Source organism: Vulpes vulpes, chromosome 12, assembly GCF_048418805.1.
Source record: "Vulpes vulpes isolate BD-2025 chromosome 12, VulVul3, whole genome shotgun sequence".
NCBI lineage: Eukaryota > Metazoa > Chordata > Mammalia > Carnivora > Canidae > Vulpes > Vulpes vulpes.
In genome coordinates, this window is record NC_132791.1 from 143,626,455 (window position 1) to 143,647,592 (window position 21,138).

A 21,138-nucleotide genomic window follows, 5' to 3' on the forward strand; every position below is an offset into this window, starting at 1 on the left:
AACAAACCTTTGTGGAATTCAAAATAAGAAAGTGAAGCATGCAAGAAACAAAACACAAATGAAGCAAAATTCCCCAAACTGAAAGGCATGCAGGACAGACAGAGCTAACTACTGCAGGGGCAAAAACAAAAGTAAACAAGAGAGAGAAGAGCCCAGCCTAAGAATCTAGCCTACCTACAGCTCGCTCTAGCTCTGCTCTGCTGGCAGGGAAGCCACAGATGTGACACTCAGGTTAAAGTTACACTTGATGTCCAAACCATGCACGCTCCTCCTCCCAGCACCGTTATGCAGTGCCCACCCTGAGTGGCTGGCTCCTCCTGACCCTTAGTCCCAGAGGCCCTTGGTCATTCCGGATGACTCGGTTATAAGCATTTCAAAGCACAAAGGGAGGTTAAAAGTCACCTGTTGTTAGACCTAGCAAGAAGGTTTTAAGAGACCAGCTCTGCCCAGCTTTGCCAGGGGCTTTGGTGCAGGCTCATGCAATCATCCAGGTTAGACACGGAGGCAGGTTCTTAGGTTAGCAATGTGCAAAATCTGCTGCTAGTATCTCTACCACATGATGTGAAATAGGTGCACGTTTAAAAAGATGCTCCCCAAACCTGGAAAGTCTGCACAAAATGACCCAGGAAGCACATACAGGAAAAAAGGCTACCCACCATTACCAGTTCCTGGGGCTTAAGAATCTGATCTGGGCATGGCTGTAACTTGGCTGAAGGGGGTGGGGAGGACCAGGGCACACAAGGCACCCAGTGCCATGGTCAAAATTGGGGTCGAAAGAGAAGGCAGAGGGAGCGCACAACAAACAATGGCACGGAGACAGGAGGGAAGGTAAACTGTTCAGAGGCTCACATATGGCCTGGGATGACTTGGACCAAGGTAGCCGGTATGCTGTGGTCTGGAAATGTCGACACAGACACTTATCACAGAGACTCTGGGTCACTGAGAGCTGGAAAGGCCCTTAGGGTCAAGTTCTAAGTCTACATGGACGAGAAGGCCAAGGTTGCAGGGGATGGCACTGGCTTCCATCGGTCAGTGGCAGGACCCTGACTGGAGTGCTCTGTTCTCAGCCTTGGCTGAGAGCTCCAGTTTTCCCTGTTCCATCACCCCATTTTGCATCTCCCCAGCACTCCTTTTTTTTTTTTCCCCCAGCACTCCTTCACCCACTACCTCTCCCTACTAGCACATCAGCACGATGGGGCAGGAGTGTGTTGTTTTGTACCCTAAAATTCAAACAGGGCCTAGAATGCTACAGGACAATAGACTCCCACTGATGAGCGCCCTGTCCAGGTGCTCTCCGGCCTGGTGAGACAGCAGGGCAGCACCACTCCTTGCTGGCCAGCATGTGGGCCCAGAGCTCTCTGATGGAAGGCATGGGTTTGGACTCATGTTGCTGCTCTTCTCACTGGGCTTCCCATTAGGCTGGGGGATTGGCTAGGCAGAAAATAAGAAGAGGGACCACTAGGAGAGTGCTAATGGCCCCAGGTTGTCCTATAGGTGTGGTACATACAAGGTCAAGGATAGGGAACCAGTTTTAGCTCTGTCACCAACTTGGTGGTAAGGAGGCACTTGGCTGGCTGTTGTTCAATTTCTTCAATTGGGAAAATGGATCTAATATGACTATTTGTGAAAGCAAGTAGAAACGACATGTAAATATGTGATATTTATGATAAATATATACTAAGTACTCTGAGAACCGAGAGGAAAAATGATCAGGATGAAACAAAGAAAAACCCTTAGCTATAGAGGTTTCAGGCAGACTGTCTAAAGCATCCAACTAGGGGTGAAGCTACAAAGGACCCAGGAGCCCGAGAGCCCTGATGCTGCAGCACTTGGGACAGGCTGCTCCTGCTCAGCCAGGTTTTGCACATTCCTAGCCTGCCTGGGCCCTCACACTGATGCCCAAATGAACAAGGGCCACAGCAGCCCTGCAGCCCTACCTGCAGCACGTAGCCCTCCCGGGCGCTCTGTTCCCGGCCCAGAGCCACCCTCAGCTGGTCCTGTAGGAGCCGGTTCTGCTCCAGAAGGTCTGAGGCCTCCTTCTGGCTCTGCTCCAACTGTGGGCAAAGAGACACACATTTTGTAACAAAGTGATGGTAATGACTAGAGGTGGCAGTACAGTGTCATTTCTGACTCTTGCTGGGCTGGAGCACACAGGGACTCTGTGGTTGGCCTTCCCCATGGCCACATTTCAGTGCATGTGCCGATCTGGTCTTTACCTGCAGCATCTGGAACTGAAGGTTCCAGCTCAAGCCATACATAACAGCAGCATACTTGTTACCCTGGGCACCCACATAATTCCCACATGCCCATAAGGATGTGACGTGCAGACCTGACCAGGAAATGGGGGCTTTCTGCTGTGTCAGAAGACCATCCTGCTGGGTCCTTCCAATTTCCTCAGTGTGGTCAAAAGGCCACTGCTGACCTGGGGCAGCCCTCGCTCCAGGCCCTGCCATAGCTTCCACTGAAATAGCTCCTTTTTAAAATGCTTTTATATAATAGATTCCATATAAAATTCTGTTTGCAGGAAGGGCTCCATAAGATGCGTAAAGTGGGCAAGCGACTGCACACTCCTCTTGCTTTGAATTTATCTATCCGTCTACCCACCTCTTCCCTGAACTCTCTCAGGGGCTGTGTAATGTAGCAGGTGGGCAGGGTGCTACCAGGCTCTGCTGTGGGCGGCACAGAGATGCCTGGCTTTCAGACTCTGCTGTCTATGATAGATTCATGGTCCAGCATGTGACCTGCAGGCCAGTGGGCTCATTTTGACAGTTTAGACCCATGTGAGTTTGAACTTTTACTATTGCATCTTGGCTTTATTATTAATACATGTAGAAAAGGGAAAAAAATAGAATGTTGGTGTTAGTGATAAATGTCAGCCTCATAAATTTAATAGGAAAAAGGTAAGTGGAGGTTGCCCAAAGTGGCAAATCTTCCACTTCAATTAGCTACTCCTGGAAAAAAACACATTTGAAACATGTTGCTGAATGTTCCTAAAGGGCAGGCATAATGCTGTACCTCATCTAGAAAACTCACTGTTCAGGCTTACAAATCCACTACCAAGTTTCCCAGATTTGATTTCTGGATATGTTACAAATGCAGGGACTGGCTTACTCAGCTCTGCATCCCAGAGGGACCCTCTCTGGTGCCCAGTGACTTACAGGGTATCCTTCAAGTCAGTGGCATGGTGGCAATCCAGCCTGCCAGGCTCACCACCTCCTGCCCGTGGGCCTCTGTTTCACATCTTGAATTCAACATCCGGAATCCAGCATCTGCCTGCCTTGCATCCCCCTCTGATCCCATTAATGGTTACCTGGCTGTTGCAAAAAGCCTGGAGGCTTGTCTCTGCCTCCAGCTTCAGCCTGGCCCCTTTGACTCAGGCCTGACCACTAATTCTGCTCATGCCCCTCTCCTGTCTCAAATCTCTAGTTTGTGCCCGTAACAGGGTAGGACAGGGTCCCCACCTGGGTCCTGCATCCCATCAGCCTAGTTTCTGGCCACCCTCAGCTCTATATGGCAATGTCCCCACTACATGGCAAAGCCTTTCCTTCTCGAAAAGCCTGGAGCCCCCTCCCTGCCACCCTACCGATGTGGCACTCTCTTATACCTCTCAGTGGCCTGCACTGTACTCTAATAAGCTGTCTGTCTGTCTACCAGAGCTCTCAGGACCACATATCCCTCAGTATCATGTGGCCAGCAGCAGGTACAGTGGGTGCTGGGGAAGGTTGCTGCCCAGAACCTGTTACCTCCTTCTCCAGCAGAGAGGTCAACTCGTGAGTGGAGAGCCGGTCACCTCCATCTTCGGAGGACAGGTGCAGGGGGGCAATGGGCACCTGCTTTTCTTCTCGGAGAGGAGTTGTCTCCACCTGATGCCACCGCTGCTCAATCTCCACGTGGACATTCTGGGTCTTGAGGTCAGTGGTCACTGGCAGCCCTGGGCTCCGGTCAACCTCCATTCGCAGAGCTGTATCGTCGGCACCAGGCCCATCCGTGGCATCAAGCATCCCGAAGCGCTTACGGCGTTCTTCCCGCCGCCGTGCACGCTCCCGCTCTAGCTCACCGGCCTCAGCCTCAGGGTGGGTGTCAGAAATCCCTGTGGTGCTGGCCCTCTCCTGAGCCAGGGCCTGCTGGATAGGGCGGAACTCAGCCCAGTCAAAGGTCTTAGAGCGCCCCTCCCGCCTCCGCTCCCGAGCCCGGCTCCTCTTCTGCTCGGGGTCTGGCTCTCCACGCTCCATATCGGGCTTCTCACTCGGCCTCGGGCAGGTCTCAAAGGAGGAGCTGCTCCGGTTCTTTTCCTCTGGCAGTGAGCTAAGGGCAAGGGGCAGAGAGCCTGTCAGGTGTGGCTCCTGGTGGCAGCCACCCACCCTGGTGGGGGGCCTGGCTCCACCACAGTCCCTATGCAGCTATGGTTCCCACAGGAGAGAGGAGAAAAGAATACTTTGCCTTTACTTGTGTCTCTCTCATAGGGAGAACCAAACTGGTTCTGAGTAGGGATGAGAAAGTAAGAACCACAGATGGCTCAGAGGTTTCCAGTCTCGGATCTCAGAGGAACCCCTGACAGAGGAGATGCCCTAAGGGAGTGTCCTGGTGGAGATACACACCCAGGTTGCACCGTGCACGGCCACCATCTAAATGAGGTCATGAGAGAAGCCAACCCTGTAGCCTGTGTGCACCAGGCAGGGCTGACAGAATGAATGAGACCAACCACTTCTCTCAAAAGGCTCGAAGTTTTTAAGCAAGTGGTAAATAACCCAATCAGGTCTGCATTTTAAGAAAACCACCATGGTGGCTGGTGTGACAAATGGATCACAGAGTGAAAGGTCTGAGACCACTGTACTCAGGTTAAGAGAGATGGCCCAGGTGGCACTCATGTGGCTCACCATGTGCAGGAGGTGAGAAGGAAGGGGATTCAAGGGCACCTCTGCTTGTCCAGTAAGGAGTCCATGTCTTTGTCCAATTTGCCCTAAAGCAGATTCCTAAAAATGATGCCCCTCAGAGCAGGGGTAGGTGAGAGCAACAGTTGCGGTTTGAGGCCCCTGGCCTGAGCAGAGTGGCCTCTGGTCCTGTCCAAGGCGACAGAACAGAGTTGGAAGCCATCAACGGTCTTGAGGGCCAGCGAGAGAGGTGTGGGAGATGGTAGGGGGACCTGTTTTTAATTTTTTTTTTTTTTTAGTAGGCTCCATGCCTAGCATGGAGCCCACCATGGGGCTTTGAACTCACGACTCTGAGATTAAGACCTGAGCTGAAATCAAGAGTTGGGACACTTAACTGGCTAAACCAACCAGGAGCCCTAGGGAATACCAGTCTCTAAATGGGAATCAAAGAAAAGGGAGCCTGTGAAAGAGGCACCCAAGGGACAGAAAATGTGGTTGTCATCATGCTCTTGGCCATTTGTCCCCAAGTGCTTCAGGGTGGTGGGACCTGCAAGTTGCCAATTTAAGACCACATGTGCATCTGAATAAAAGCTCTCCAGAAGGGATCTTTCAATGCCACTAAACTGAGAGCTGACCCAGGCTTACAACTGTGTAGGGCATTGCAGCCACGTAGAGAGCTGGGAACAGCAGTCATGGCTCCATGAGAGGAAGCCCCTCCAGCCCCCAGGCAGGAAGTCCCTGCCACTCCCTACTGTAGTTGCAGGGGGAACACAGTACATCGCTTAGACCTGTACCTCTGAAGTTTGTATCTGTTTCTTTTTTTTTCCTAAGTATTTATTTATTTATTTATTTATTTATTTATTTATTTATTTGAGAGAGAGAGAGAGAGAGAGAGAGAGAGAGATAGGGAGAGGCAGAGATACAAGGAGAGGGAGAAGCAGGCTGCATGCAGGGAGCCTGACGTGGGACTCGATCCCGGGTCTCCAGGATCAGGCCCTGGGCTGAAGGCGGCGCTAAACTGCTGAGCCACCCGGGCTGCCCTGTTTCTAATGCTTTCTTGAGACTTTCCTATAGGCACTAAGAAAATCCAAATTTTCCTCAAGCTATAAAAGCCCACATAAAACAAGCAGAAAGGCTGAAGACAAATTGGGGGAAGGTGAGGACCCCCTGAGTTTGAGATACAGTAAATCTGAAGTAAAGTCTAGTCAGAAGACAATCACTAAGTCAATCTTTCCACACAAACCAAACACCTGGTCCCCGTGGCCTATAGTTCATCAAGGTGCTGAGTTCCCACATGGAGCCCATGTCTGAGTGTGGCAGGGAACTGTGAATGTCGGCCCGAGACACATGTGCACATGCATATGCTCAAGTGTGTCCTTCATTTCTGCTCTGAGGCCAAAGCCACAGGCCTGCTCTGCGACATCCCAAAGCAGACTTCTTCCAGCTGGGACATGGCAGGCAGGGGAATCCTGGCGGCCAGGACAGGACCTCAGGCCCTCTCGTGTCCACCACCCTATGCCCTGTGGCAGCAGCCTTGCTGAAGAACCCTGAGCTGCCTTTCTTGCTTTGCTGGGGAGGGGGGCATCATCAAGGTGCTGAGTGTTGGCCTTATAAAGCTCTCTACTCCTGGCTGGGAAAAAGCCAGAGGGCAGCCACTGAGGCTGCCCATGAGGACAAGAGTGCCCCATTCACCTCCATATAGTCAGGAGGCATTCCACTAACAGATAAGCCAGAGCTCCCAACAGGATACTTGAAAACTTGTCCTGGCCACCAACACCTGGTCTTACTGACAGAACCACCAAATAATCTGTTAACTTAGTAAATGAGGGAATGAACAAACAATGCCAATAAACACAGGAGAGAAGATTTTATTCCTACCTTTTTTTTTTTTTCAAAGAGATGCAGTGTCACTAGGAAAGACAAAGATTTGACATGGCCACAGCTGCCCCAGGCCGCTGCCCCAGGTGTGAGCAGCAACAAAATAAATACATTGGAAGAATCATGTAAAATATATGATCTGAAAAGTGTCAATAAGAGGTTCTCAAAACAGGTAAACGCTCTGAGGCCTTCAGCTGAGAACAGTAGAATTCTAGGCATTGTGGAACCAGCCCCATACACCAGAATCTTCTCTTTCTTTTAAACTGAAAATACCAGGTTTCTAACCTTCAGGGCAGAAGGAGGAAGGCACGTGGCACATTGTGAGGTATACAAACCAGAGACTTAACATGAGGGAAGAATAAGATTTCCATCTCAGTTCCAGCACTGAATTTCAAAGAAGTTTTTCCTGGTTGCACAGAAAACCAACACATACAGGTGTGGAGCAAAAATATCAAGAAAAAGAAATGCTCTGGTAGTCTGTGAATGTGACATTCAGGGCTGCTCTTACTCCACTGCCAGAGAGTCCCAACACCCAGGACTAGGTTCAGTCCCGATAGGAGCACAAATGCTCCTGGCACAGGCAGCCACACCGACCAGGCCTAAAGGCAGAAAAGGTAACCTGAGGCAGAAAAAGCAGGAAGGCAAGGGGAGACTAAGCGAGGCCAGCCGATGGTGAGACAGAGGAGGGAAGGCAGAAGACTGGGCTGGGACAGGCACGAGCACACATCCCAAAATAACTCCAGATCCATGAAGGAGTGAGGCGGTGGCCAGCAGGGAAGGCGACCCTCAGGCATCCTGTTTGTCTCACCTCGTCACATCTGGGGCAGAGGTCGGGTGCACGTGCTTCATGATGGTCTGGATCCAATTCCGCCGGATTCCAGATGTCATAGCAGAGAGAGTGAATTCGCCCTCCTTTGTCTACACAAAAGACAAGCCGCCATTAGAGACTGCCAACTCCTTGCCCTCAAAGGACATCATGTAGGGAGAACTGCTGCCAGGTAGGGGGCTGTCCTAGGACACTGTGTGTGTCCCCCTCAAATAAGAGCTGGAGAGCAAAGGAAATCAGATCTGCTTTCATGGCTGATTCAACCACCCACCTCTCTGTTTCCTGTGTGCCTATATGTCCCTGGCACCCAGATAGCTCATCTTACTCTTTCAGGGCCTCACAGACTGGGGGGAAGGAGGGTGCGTGATTTGACCACAAGGCCAGCATGTGGGGAGCAGTGGGAAGGGGTTCCCCAGATCAGGGACAGCACCATCCCAGACGCAGTGCCATGCAACCCATGTACATCAGGTGCACAGGGTGACAGGGAGAGAAGAGTGGCAGGCATGGGACCTGGCAGGCAGGCTGGGCCCAATGGGGGCTGCATCTGCTGGGCTCAGAAGAGGCAGGGAGACCTGCCAGGGCAGGTGTAGGGAGACCTGCCAGGGCAGGTGTAGTTAGACTTAGCACAGTGACAGAGAATAAGGAGGTTCTGGGGCAGTGAAGGAGGTGGTATGCAGTCCCTCATTAATAGGATATGGGAGCCAAGGGGGCGGGGTGCTTCTAGGATAATCCCTGGACCCCCTGCCCCTGACCTAGGTGACTTGGTGGGACGAGTTGAGATGGAGGAGCATGCTGGTGGTGGCTGAGGGAGAGGAGTCTCGCTATGTGATGACACCAGGTGGACAAGAGGGGAGGGGAGCCATATGGGAGCTGAGATGGGCAGCAGGGCCAGTAAGCAGAAAGGCCTCTGGAATGCAATCCTTGGGTTGCTGAGGCATGCTGCCAAGCACCTCCCAAGACGGGGAGGGGCATGACACTCAGGTGTCACAGAAGTAAGGTGTCACTAGTGTTCTTTAGGCTGCCCCAGCTACTGACCAACGGACCTGTAAGACATGTCGGCTAGTCAGCTGATGGGAAGACAAAATCACCAAGATGGTCTTGGGATGGGCACTGGCATGGCCAGAGGTAAAATATAAGAGGCCATGTGCTGGCCAAGCATGCTGCAAAGTGCAGCTTGGACCTGACCTCATCATCTGCCTCAGGCCCCCACCAGCACTCCCAGTCGAGTTGGCCCACAGCCCACTTCCCAGCTCATCTCTCCATCATCGCTTTCCCCTGTGTGCAAGCCAGGGGCAGGGGTACTGCCCTAGGGCTCTCTGAAGCACCAGCCCCTTGTGCCCTGGCCCTCCCCATGTCCCTGGGTCCTCTGCTTCCCCCCACTCCACTGTGGGTATTTCTGTAGTCTGACCTCAGCAACCTATACATTCTTTCCCATGAGCTCATCTCTTACCTGCAGAGAGCTCTTTCCCAAAAGGCTCCATGCTTGTGACTGTGTGTCTAATGTTCCCAGGGAGTCTACTGGAGCCTCAAACACACCACAAGCCAGAGCTCCAGAGGCTCCCCTCCTGTCAGAAGCTGCCTCTGCTGCCCCACTTCAGCACAAGTCCACCATGCTCTGGGGTGTGAGACTTCACACCTGGCTTCTCCCTCACCTGGCCAGAGCCACATCCCAGGTGCTCTTCCAGCATGGCAGCTCTCACCAGTTTCTTTGCCCCTCATTGCTTGGCCTTCTGCCTCTACCTTCCCCTCCTTTCTAAGTGTACTGTGGGTCCTTCTGGATGTGTCTTACTAAGGCATAGCTGTCTCGTGTCATCCAGCACATGGCAGTGCTTCCACCAACCTCAGGACAAGACCGATTACGGACCCGGCATGCAAGGCTCCCATTTTGCCACCTTCTACTGGCTTTTGCACTCAGCTATCTTGTGGGTGCTAGACAAGGATACCGCAAACTCAGTCCTCCAGCCTTGCCTCACAAGATCCTAAAGCTCCTTAGTGGTCCAGGCTGAGCCCCTCCTGGGACCCACTCTCCCACAGTGAAATCAGTCTCTTCTGGCTTACAACTCTGAGTCCATGGGGCTCATGGAAAAGCATTAGAACTAGAGAGAAGCTCACAGTGCCCCACCCAGGGTAAAGTGAAGAGGGGTCCGACTGGCAGCTGAGATCAGCTAGGGAGCATAGGTGACTCAGAAATGACTTTGTGACCAAGAGAGCAAGTGAGTTCTTAGAGAGAAATCGGCACCTGCGTGGTTCTGGCCACGGCCTCATCACACAGAAAGCAGCCCTGGAACAATGAAGTTGTAATACACTCCGTGACAGGTACTGAGTTAATGATAAAACACTTGTTACTCCCAGGATGCCCTACTCAGGGAGATCTGCTCTTTAAAATGGAGAGGCAGGGGTGAAGGTGTGGGGCTCAGCATGGGACTGCAAAACCAGAATTCACCACTGTCTCCAAAGCTGACATGTTGGCTTATCAAGCATGTCTATTCCTCCTGCAGGCACAAAGGCATAAGAGCATCACAGCAGGGCGCCACAGGCCACCGAGATCCACAGTTCATGCCCTGGCCCTGATGCCAGGCCATCAGTACAACCTCCAACTAGGACTTGGTGTCCACACAGTTGCCCTGCATGGAGGGAATGCCATGACCAGTTGCCTGCTGGGCTGCTGCCTGCATTTCTCCTTGTAATAAACTCACTGGCCTTTGGGTCTGAACCTTGGTCTCCTCTGGGCTTGGTTACTACAAGTTAGTCCCAACATGTCTGATATACTCTCAGTCCAGAAATACTGAGTTTCTAGACCCAAAGATCTAAAGGTAAGACCCTGTGAAAGGCAACCCAACTAGAGTCCTAGCTCCCTGTGAGAAAACGAGTCCCAGGTGGCAGTTCTGTCAGGCTGATCATTAGCACGCACTCCCAAGGCCCCTGTGAGGGAAGAATTAGCTTTGCCCAAAGAGAGGTTTGGCTTTTGTCCCAGATCCTGGGAAGTAACCTGGGAATCCCTATTATTCAGGGTGGGGGCTCTGGGATATGTGAAATCAGCCGAGCTCTGGCAGAGGGCTGGAAACTGTATTTGACTACATGGACAGTAACTCAATCAATAGTCACAAAGCTTCAATAAAACTCTGGACATGGGACACCTGGGTGGCTCAGTGGTGGAGCATCTGCCTTTGGGCTTCTGGGATTGAGGCCCCTGTCAGGCTCCCTACAGGGAGCCTGCTTCTCCCTCTTCCTGTCTCTGCCTCTCTGTGTCTCTCATGAATAAATAAACAAAACCTTAAAAAACCAAAACCAAAACCAAAACCAAAACTCTGGACACTGGCTTGGGTGAGCTTTCTGGGCTGGAAGTTCTGGGTACTGCCATACGTCTCCCAAGAGGGTAATGCAACCCCAGAGACTTGGAAGGTTTGTGTTTAGGGCCCTGCCAGTACAATTCTCCCTGTCTGTTCCTCTGCCTTGTTCTGATTTGCATCCTTTTGCTACAATGAAACTATAATTGTTAAGTTTAGTGCTTTTTTGGGTCCAGTGAGTCACTCTGGCCTGTTAAGCCCTAAGGGCAGTTTTGGGTACCCCCTGACCTTGCATTTGGGTGTCAGAATGAGGACAGATGCAGCAGTTGAGGACTATGCCCTAACCTGCCTGCCTGCCTGCCTCCAGGTAGCTTGAGCCACCAGCTTTAATGAAACAGCCAGGGAGAACCATTTCATTTTTCTGATCATATTCTTTTGGGGGGGGGGGGGGGCGGCAATGCCTTGCGCTCCTGAGTCCCTCACAAGACTGTGGGGGGAAAAGATTTGTATGTGGATGAACGCACGTCCAAATGAAAGAATAAATGAGTAAAACCCTAGTATTCAAGGCTTCACTAACACTTCTATTCTTATTTCTTATATCCCACGTCCTTCCCAACTGCCAGCACTTTAAAGAAAAAGAGAAGACAAAGACCTTCAGTAATAGAAAACTACTAAATGGAATTGAGAAGAAAGATGCTAATGTCTCATTCTGTTGTTGAGATCACAAACTGGGGTTGGGATGAGGTGCTAGGGACAGAGGAAGGCACAGGTCAAGGTACCAGCGATGACAGCAAAGACCAAGTGCCGACCAAGCCCATGAGAGAGGTCAGGCTTGCCTACAAGTGTCCCCGAACCAGGACGTCAGGTTTTTGGAAAAATGTCCCCGCGGGTCAAGCCCATGTCCCCCACCTCCACACCAAGCCTGTCTCCGAACTCCACCCCAGGCTCACATGTATCTGAAAGCCATAGTTTCTCTGGACTGGATACTCTGTGACATCGTAACACGTAGACAAGTCAATTTCCCCGTCCAAGTCAGCCGCCTACAGAGAGAAATGAGAGGATCTTAGGAGATTGAGAAAGTAAAAGTCAACACCTAGACAAGTGAATTTCCATGTTAGCTTTATTTTTAGTGGGTATATACACTGACAAGTGAAGATGCTGCCTATCCTATGCTACCTGGAAGCATCAATGCCATGTCCCTGTGTATCCTGCCAAAGATATCTCATGCCAGGGGTTGGCAAACGTGATGGTGGAACTCTTTTAGTCTTAAAAATTGAGGGTTCCAAAGAGTTTTCTTTTATGTGGGTTTTACCTATTCATGATATTTAGCATATTAGAAATAAACTAGAAAAAAGTAAACATATTTGCTCATTTAAGAACAAAAATAGGGCAGCCCTGGTGGTCCAGCGGTTTAACGCCACCTTCAGCCCAGGGTGTGATCCTGGAAACCTGGGATCGAGTCCCACGTTGGGCTCCCTGCCTGGAGCCTGCTTCTCCCTCTGCCTGTGTCTCTGCCTCTCTCTCTCTCTCTCATGAATAAATAAATAAAATCTTAAAAAAAAAAAAAAAAAAAAAAAGAACACAAATAAACCAAAAAATATTTTTAAAAGTCAGCAAGGAATTTTTAAAAATCTTTAAATGCTTGGCTTCCAAGGACAGTTGGATTCTCATATCTGTTGCTGGATTCAACTTGTTTAGTATGTCATTTTGTTTTTTTTGTTTTTTTTTTTAAAGGAAAATCCACTTTTTTTTTTTTTTAATTTTTATTTATTTATGATAGTCACAGAGAGAGAGAGAGGCAGAGACACAGGCGGAGGGAGAAGCAGGCTCCATGCACCGGGAGCCTGATATGGGATTCGATCCCGGGTCTCCAGGATCGCGCCCTGGGCCAAAGGCAGGCGCCAAACCGCTGCGCCACCCAGGGATCCCTAGTATGTCATTTTGAATGACGTATGGTTGACCCTTGAATACTACGGTTTTGAATTGTGTGGGTCCAGTTGTACATTTTTTTTTTAATGTAGTATGGTACTGTAAGTGTATTTTCTCTTCCTTATGATTTTCTTAATGGCCTTTTCTCTAGCTTGCTTTATGGTAAGAATACAGTATACGATACATGTAACATGCAAATGTGTTAATCAACTGTTTGTGCTGTTGTTAAGGCTTGTGATCAACAGTAGGCTCCTAGTTCAGTTTTGAGGGAGTCAAAAGTTACATGCAGGTTTTTATCTGCACAAGGGGATGGCACCTCTAGCATCTCTGTTTGTCAGGGGTTACTGTACATGAAGATAGTCCAGCCTTACATAGATCGAGATTGGAAAAGGAAGACACTTTAGTAGTCATTTCTTTCTTTTATCCAGTTTCATTGGGGAATAACTGACATACGTCACTGTAGAAGTTGAAGGGGTACAGCAATGAAGGTCTGATTTACATACACTGGGAAAAGGTGTACATTCTTAAAGGTTAACTGCAAAGTGGAATCTGAAATCCTATCAAGGGACTTTCTATACTGTTATATTAAAATACACGGTTTTCACTGCCCTCTGAATGGACCTGTACCCGTGCGTGACCTTCTAACTTTATGTACTGGTCATTTGGAAGACATCAGGTTATGCGTTATCCTCTACAAGTTGACATATTTCATTACATGAGCTCAAAACATGTTAGTATTAGCACCTAGTCATCAGGACAGTCTGTAAGTAAAGGGAAGCTGTCAAATTTCTGATGGGGAATACAAATATTTCAAAGCTCCAATTTTGCTTGAAAGCTCAAATTATATCATTGGCAATGAACTGTCTGTTGTTTTCTTTGAAGGGATAGACTCATTTGGTTCTTTAAGAAAGTGTCTGCCAAACACTCAACGTGAGCAAGCAGTTTGTCTCTGCGTTACTCTTTTAAGTGCAGACAGTATTGCATGAGGAGAAGTCACCAGTTTGGCTGGCAGTGTGGATGGGGCATAAGTGCTTGCCCATGAGGCACCCATCATACTCTGGTACACAGTAAATGTAACTTACGCTCACTGTTGATTTTGAATCACAGAATATAGAAAGAGGAGTATTCAAGAACTGAGACTTTAAATGGCATTTTAATTTTACAACAATAGTTTTGAGTGTACCAGCCCCCTGAAATGGTCTCTAGGCATCCACAGACTACACTTGGAGAACTGCTGGTCTACGCACCCACTACCAACCACACACGTTCCGTGTTGCCTGACTTCAGGCGGCACCAGGGACCTGCTGCCCACAGTATTCTCATCTACCTTGAATCTCTAACATCTTTCCACTGAGTCCCTACAGAACTTCCCTTTTTTCACGTTCAGGATATGTAAATATATATAACCAGTCTTTAATGACCAATATTTAGATTCTTGCCAATCTTCTGCTATTACAAAAGCGGAGGAATGACTAAACTTGGGCAAAGATCTTTTCCTGTATGTGGAAATATATATGAAGGATTCCTGGAGTGGAATGCAAGGGAAAGGGTAGGAACACAGACTTGCCCAATTGCTCAAAAGAGATGGTATTTTTGTAGGTGAAGAAAAAAGAGCCCCTTCTGGTTGGTCTTCAACCATGGAATCAAGATAGTCAATTGGGCCAACTAAATTCATTTGCCACATCCCATCTTTGTCCAAAAGACAAAGGACAAGATTTACTTCCGTTTCTTCAAGAGACTCAATTCTCTATGAAATCTTTGTTGAAAAAACAAAACTGCTCATCCTGACTTTTAAATTAAGACATCTTTCAGTGTTTTTCAAAGAACGGAGAAAAGAGAAGCCACTGAAACACACACCCCGCCTAAAGTAGGGCCTCAAAATAGCCCAACGTTTCAGGAAGAATCAGTCACGAGATCAGAAACTGGTCACACTATGCTCAGACTTCCCACCAATCTAGACCTGGAAACCCAAGACAGCAACTTGGACACCAGTTGACAGACAGAAGGGCACTTGAGCCCGGAGAAGCAGTGGCTGAGAGCCTGAGGCTCCTGTGGCCACCCGGACCCATCTCCACAATTAGGAAAGAAGACAAGACACTCACCTCCTCAGCTGCCGAATCCCTGTAGTATCTCAGACTTTGATCAGCAAGGACAAACCAGTGTTTCTTCCACTAAAAGGGAAAGGAGAAAGCAGACTCAATGACCACGCAGCACATTTACTGCTCTAAGGCAATCCGCAGCCAGAGTCCTGGGGGCACCTCCCAGAGCGCAGGAAAAGCAGAGGGCAGGCGGTCCCTCCCACGAGTGGCAGACACACACAGGACTCTGCTCAGGCCACAGGCAGCCATGCGCACATGACCTCAGGGCACTTGCTAAAGCTGCGGCTCCCCCGTGACAAGGCAGCATGGAGAGCTGGGGTGGGCCACAGGCTATGAGCTCTCTGTAACCCACAGTGGTGTGGCTGGTGAAAAGTGCTTCGCAGTCCTCAGTCTCAACTTCAGAGGCTGCAGACAGGGGGCTGAGCCCTCAGAGCTGAAAGGTGGCTGTGAAAACAGCATCTCCATCCTTAGGTGGCTACCTGTGAGCCACAGCCACTGGCTGGCTAACCAGAGAGGCGCGCCCACCTGCAGCCAGCAGGAGCAAACCAGCCAGCCAGATTCCCAAGTCTTCACTGTGAGTAGCAAGGAGGGAGACTTGAGTCTTCAGGAAAGGCCAAGGGGATTGATATGGAGAGAGAAAAAGAGGATGTTTCGGCACAGTCAGTCAGGAAACAGGAGGAGCTCAGGAGGGTGGGGTTTGGGGGCCTCTCAGTAAGAACTAGCAGGCTCCTCTCTTCGTGCCTTCCTGTAGGCCTGGCCTTCCAGCCCCAAGCAGGGTCAAGGTGGGGCTAGTAAGTTCAGCTGCAAATCGCTCTTCCTGTTGGAGTGTGATGGCAAGAATGTACCACACTGGCTTCTTTCAGGACTGTGGCTGAGCTGGAGTCTCTGATAGTCTAGCAACCCTCAGCTGCTGTCCACTTGGCCTGCCTTGTGAGCAACCATAAGTCAATCATACAACCAGAGGCATCTCCTGTTCCTGAGAATCCTGGGCTCCCCAGGAACATTTAGGAAAGAGTACCAAGTAGAAAGTTAACATTGTAGGATGCTTCCCTGGCCTGAGGCTGAGATCCCTGCGGGGTGTAGGAGGGCAATCTTCTCCAGAGGTCCCCACCCCCCACTGTAGAACTGAGGGTGGGGGAGGCGGTGCACCTCCGGTTCCCTGATGAGACGGAGGTCTCGGCCTCAGTCCTGGTCCACCAGAGGAGAGACCATGCTGGATGTGGGGGACTGAATCAGTGTTCCTACACCCACTGGGGACAAGGCCAGGTAGACTTTGTACCTACTGCCCATTGCCACAGCAGCCCTGCATGCTCACCTGGCCGTCCTCATACTGCTTGGTTAGCCAGCCTTTCTTGAAATTCAGCAGGTCAGGCTAAGAAAGGGAGAAAAAAAGAACAGTTTAGAAGAAAGCACACTGATATCCCAGTTGTGGGGAAAGTATGACTGAGGGGCAGGCATCTCTGTCCAGATGAGGTGGGCAGCAGAAAAAGGGGTTTCTCCATCTGCCCACAAATATTCCGCAGACTTATGTGTCTTCGAGGGAGGCGATGCCAGGCTCGGTGGGCTGATAGGGAAGGAAGGCAAGGCCCCAATGCTCTGTGAGCAGCAGCAGTGGGGCTGCCCAGGAGCACAGAACAGCCCAGAGGGAGAGGCATTTAGTGTTTGCCATGAAGGGGAAAATCTGCGGTGAGCACTAGAAGAAGAAATCAGAAGTTCTCACAGAAGCCATGGAAGACAGAGAGGAAGACTGAAGAGCAAGGCCCACGTACGGTGTTGAGCAAAGATGCAGCAGCAAGCCTGCTGAGGCCCTGAGGCCACATATCAAACAGGATGAGGTTCAGTCTCCATTTCCCTGCAAGATGCAACTCTGGACAGCTGACAGGAAAGCAGGGGTGCTGTCCCTGCCGGACTCTCCTGCACCAAGGTACCTGGGTCTGAGGAGTCGCGGAAGGAAGCACTTGAGGACCACCTGCAGCCCAGTGGGGCCTTGCTTGTGTTTCACTCCTGGACACCTGCAAAGCCAGTGCCTACAGAAATGTGGATCATCCTTCCCTTCACCCCATGTGCTTGCTCTCTACTCTCCTATAGCTATCCTGACCAGAAACAGGCTGTGATGTCTTTCCATATTAGAAAACCAGGAGGGAGTTATGGGAACAGGAATACGGTGGCAGGACCACCTCCAGCCACACACGTTCTGGGAATCTCTGATCCAAACCTCCAAGCCAAATCCAGATTCAAGGAAAAATCAAACTTCTTCCAGGTAAGCCCGCCTATCCTTGTTCAGGGTCATGTCAGTGTGTTTTTGGTGGCTCCATATCCCAGGGGTAGAAGTGGCTCTGACCTTGGGCTTCTCAGGAAGCTGAGGACAGAACAAAGAGGAGCCCTGGGTCACCATGTGGGTAGCTGTCCTTCACTCCCAGGGCCTTTGGCCTGCCACTCTCAGCTCCCCAAGGGAGCAATGGTGATGTCTCACCACGCACCGACTGCACCTCCACTGCAGCTCAAAGGACCAAGGGCAAAGGCCCTTCTCCTTTTGCAGTGAAACACCATGAACAAGGCAAGGGCTCCTAGCAAGAGAGGAGCCCAGTGATCAAAATTTCACTGACACAAACACCCAAAACAAGAACAAAGGTTCCCTGCTGTGGACCTGGCTCCTCAAAGTCAGGATTTTCCTGCCTTGGCCAAGTGGCTTCCTCTATTGGGGACTTCAGAGCTCAGGATGCCCACGTAGAGTCCAAAAGGGGAAAGAAACACAGCATCTGCTTCCCACGCACAGACGCAAAGGCCGGTGCAGAGGGGACAGCCAGCACAGACGCACGGACATAAGCAGACAGTGACCCCAAGTGACAGAAGCGGCAGGAGCAGCGTCTCCAGGCCTCGGTGCGCGGGCGCCTGGGCTCACCGTCAGGGAGGACTCCGTGGACCTCCTATCCAGTGACTTGGCTCTTCGGTGTGGAGACATGGGGGTGGCCGAGGTGTCCGGGAGAGGAGCTGTGGGGGCTTCGTTGGGGAGATCCTGTGGCAGAGAGCAGCCGCCAGTCAGTACAAGCCAGTGAACTTAGGCGGGGAGCAGGGAGACCAGCACCTGGAGCTGTGGGAGGGTCAAGACTGTTCCTGGGTGAGGACAAGAGCACTTTGTCTGGGCTCCCATGGCCAAGTCTGGGCCAACACTGGGACAGGAGCTGGCATCCCGGTACTCCTCGTCCAGCGCCTCTCGCTTCATGCGGCGAGTTCAAAAACACACTCTAGTTGTTGGAACAGCCTTTTCTTTCAGATGCATTTCTCACCATCACTTTCTGGTCCTACCCCTGCCCCCTGGCTTCTTGGGATCACAGACAGAAGAGCTCTGGGCTCTGTGCAGGCCAGCAGCAGAGCACCTCATGAATCCAGAGAGAAGGTGGGGAGGGAGATGAAGATGCAACATTCGAACACAGCAGGGTCACAAGAGGTGGGGGGGGCTGCCTGGGGAGAAGGAGGAGGATTCAGAAGAGGGATCTTCCCCTGGACTAAGAGGAGCGAGGGCGATGGCCACCACTTGAAAGAAAGAGGAAGGAAGGTGCTCAGCCTTGTGGCTGGGCTGCCTCAGAGAGAAAGAGAGCAGCTCTAGCTACGACCTGGGATCTAAGGCTCACCAGACTAGCCTTTAGCAGAAATGGATGAAGTTCCGACAGGAAGATGCGGAAGGCAGTCCTCGCCCTCAAGAAAGCCACTCGCTGGAAGGGAGGAGAGGCATGAGCAGACAACCAGGAAACAAGAGCAGGGAACTCGGCGGCAGTGGGTCCAGGTGTGTGTTTGGGGAGGGGGGCGCTGTGAGAAGGGGTGAGGCCATATGTCCACCAGGTCCCTGTGGCCACATGTGGCACCGCCTGTGCCTCAGCGCTGGCCCCAGACCCCAGATGCTCACCCGTTTCCTAGGAAACGCCCTCTTCTCACTGCGGCCCTGGCGAGTGTCACTGGATGGTGAAGGCCCAGATGATGAGTTAGTCTCCATGTGCTCTGCCTTCTCAATGTCCAAGGCCTCAAATTTCTCAATGACCTGGGACCTCCTGCAAGAGAGGACACAAGGCTGTGAGGGGGAGACAGCCCCCCACCCCCACCCCACAGCCTGAGGCGGGCTTGGTCTCGAGTCACAGAGGAGTTCCTTCAGCCAACACTGCCATGCCTGGTCCATCCTGGCCTTTCCTGGGCCTCCCGTTTTGCAGGGCATGTAGGCTGTGCACATGGCACCCTGGGATGGTTCACCGGACACTCCTCCCCAAGCTCTCTGTCCCATCACCGTGGAGGGGGAAGCCATGCAGGGGCTGGCAGCAGCTCAGGGCCAAGGGCCATCCCTTCCCCCAGGCCTGTCCTTTCCCTCTGCCTCCCATACCAGAGGCTCTTGCATGGTCTGTTGACACACTCAGCAATCACACAGCTCATCGCCTGGCATCCTCTCCTAAGCCACAGACATGATCAGAAGGCAACCACCACCACCTGGAAGGGGGACAGCCTCCATCCTCCCTGCATTCCTCAGCAGATCATGATGCAGCCCCCACCCCAGGGCATCCAAAATTTAGCAAGAGAAAGGCCCATGAATTAACATCATTTCTGCCACAGTAAAAAGAATCAAAAACCAAATTAAAACAAAAACAAAGCAAGTTGATTTCGTGTGAAAAGGCCGGGGCATCATCAGGCCATCTACGGCTGGACACGGAGCTGAGATGGGAGCGAAGCAGGCGAAGGAAGGGCGAGTAACGTCACACAGCGACACAGCAGGAGAAGGCGGAGAGGGGCAAGACCTGAAAGAAAATAAGGCTGGAAAATGAATAAACAGAAAGGGACTGCTTGTTAAAATCAAATAATGCTAAATCAAAAATTATCCAAAGAATTAAAGAAACAAAAACCCAAGGTGATTACTGAGAAGGGGAGACCATCCTTGTCCCCGAAGTTACAAGGAGTCACCATGGTGGCTGAGGGCAGAGAGGCCAGGTGGGGCATGTGGGCAGATGCTGAGTCTTCCTCACCCCTGGGGGCCACCCACTGTGGGGGCCTGAGACTTGGACATTGTTTTAAAAAGCATAACAAGGCCCCGAATGGAGTCACTCGTGCTAAGCCCACTCACCAAACTGAGACTTAGTATCTAAATTATAGTTTCAAGCTTCCCCAGGAGTGGAATCTTAAACCAGTCAATCTGGAATTACCTGGTCAGCACTAGTGAAGTGATCTGCTTGACAGAACCCTTGCTGTCCCCCAAGGGAAGGTGACCTTGCCCAAAACAATGCCCCTTTTGCCAGTAATTTCCTTGTCCCACTCCCTTCTGCCTCTAAAAGTCTTTCATTTTTGTATAGCTCCTCAGAGCTCCTTTCTGTCTGCTAGATGGGATGCGGAATCACTGAATAAAGCCAGTATCTTCAAAATTTACTCAGTTGAATTTTATTTTACAGATTTGGTGGCAGTGGTGGGACCTGAAGGAAACTTCAGACAGCTCTGAGGACAATGAGAAACATAGCTAACTGTAGTACCTGTGAATTGTTGGTGTTCTCTGTCTTTCTTGCCATTTCTGAGGGCCACAGGAAATTCCTCATGGTTCTGAGCTCTGCTCTCTTTGTGTTGAGCTCCCGACCTAATAGGCTTTTTGTGGTCCCCCACTTGACTAGACCATGCTGGGAACCGTGCTTAGTTCAGTTTGTAACGTTCCATTTGACTGGAACCCCAATCCTCAGTTCAGTCCCCAGATTCCCCACTGGGGACTTCCGATGGTTCAGTCTGCAATTCTGCATTTGATGGGAATCCCAGTCCACAGTTCCCATTCTTTGGGGTCTGCTGGTTCAGTACTTTCCCCACCCCAGTTCCACACTGAGAATTGCTGTTGGTGCACACAAAGCTTTCTACTGGTTGGGAGCATCACAGTTACTGCTGGTACACTAACGTGTACACAAGGTAAAGGCTATCGCTAATGAGAATCTCAGAAGCCAAAAGCTATGAAATTGGTGGGCACAGGCTAAGCACTTAAAGATCTCTTAGTGTCTGCCACCTAACTGAGAGTCCTGTGTCAGGATAAGCTGGTCATGGAATGGACACTGCTGTGACACAGGGTCACCTGCCACACAATTTCCAACCCAGCAGCATATCCCTTTAGGTATTAATTTGGCTCTGGGAGACTCAAAGGCTTAGCTAGAAGAAATGGGATCTTTAAATTCCAGAGTTGAGCACACCAACTTCTAGCACACCTACTTAATTTTATGGCTAAGAACTATAGTCCCAGAAGC

The 21,138-nt window shown here is 50.8% G+C and overlaps 1 protein-coding gene across 18 annotated transcripts in view; it reads right to left on the reverse strand.

Annotated features, from left to right (window-relative positions):
• The window catches only part of MPRIP (myosin phosphatase Rho interacting protein), a 152,907-nt gene that overhangs the window by 25,647 nt on the left and 106,122 nt on the right, over positions 1-21,138 (reverse strand). For 12 of the 18 annotated variants that reach the window (XM_072730560.1, XM_072730567.1, XM_072730561.1 and 9 more), the window contains 8 exons: positions 18,795-18,936; positions 17,793-17,906; positions 16,206-16,262; positions 14,894-14,962; positions 11,813-11,902; positions 7,558-7,667; positions 3,744-4,305; positions 1,938-2,054 (listed from right to left, as the gene is read on the reverse strand). In XM_072730560.1, coding sequence (XP_072586661.1) covers positions 1,938-2,054; positions 3,744-4,305; positions 7,558-7,667; positions 11,813-11,902; positions 14,894-14,962; positions 16,206-16,262; positions 17,793-17,906; positions 18,795-18,936 — 1,261 coding nt within the window. The remainder of the gene's footprint in view (positions 1-1,937; positions 2,055-3,743; positions 4,306-7,557; positions 7,668-11,812; positions 11,903-14,893; positions 14,963-16,205; positions 16,263-17,792; positions 17,907-18,794; positions 18,937-21,138) is intronic. The other 6 variants (XM_072730570.1, XM_072730571.1, XM_072730572.1 and 3 more) reach the window with 1 other exon arrangement.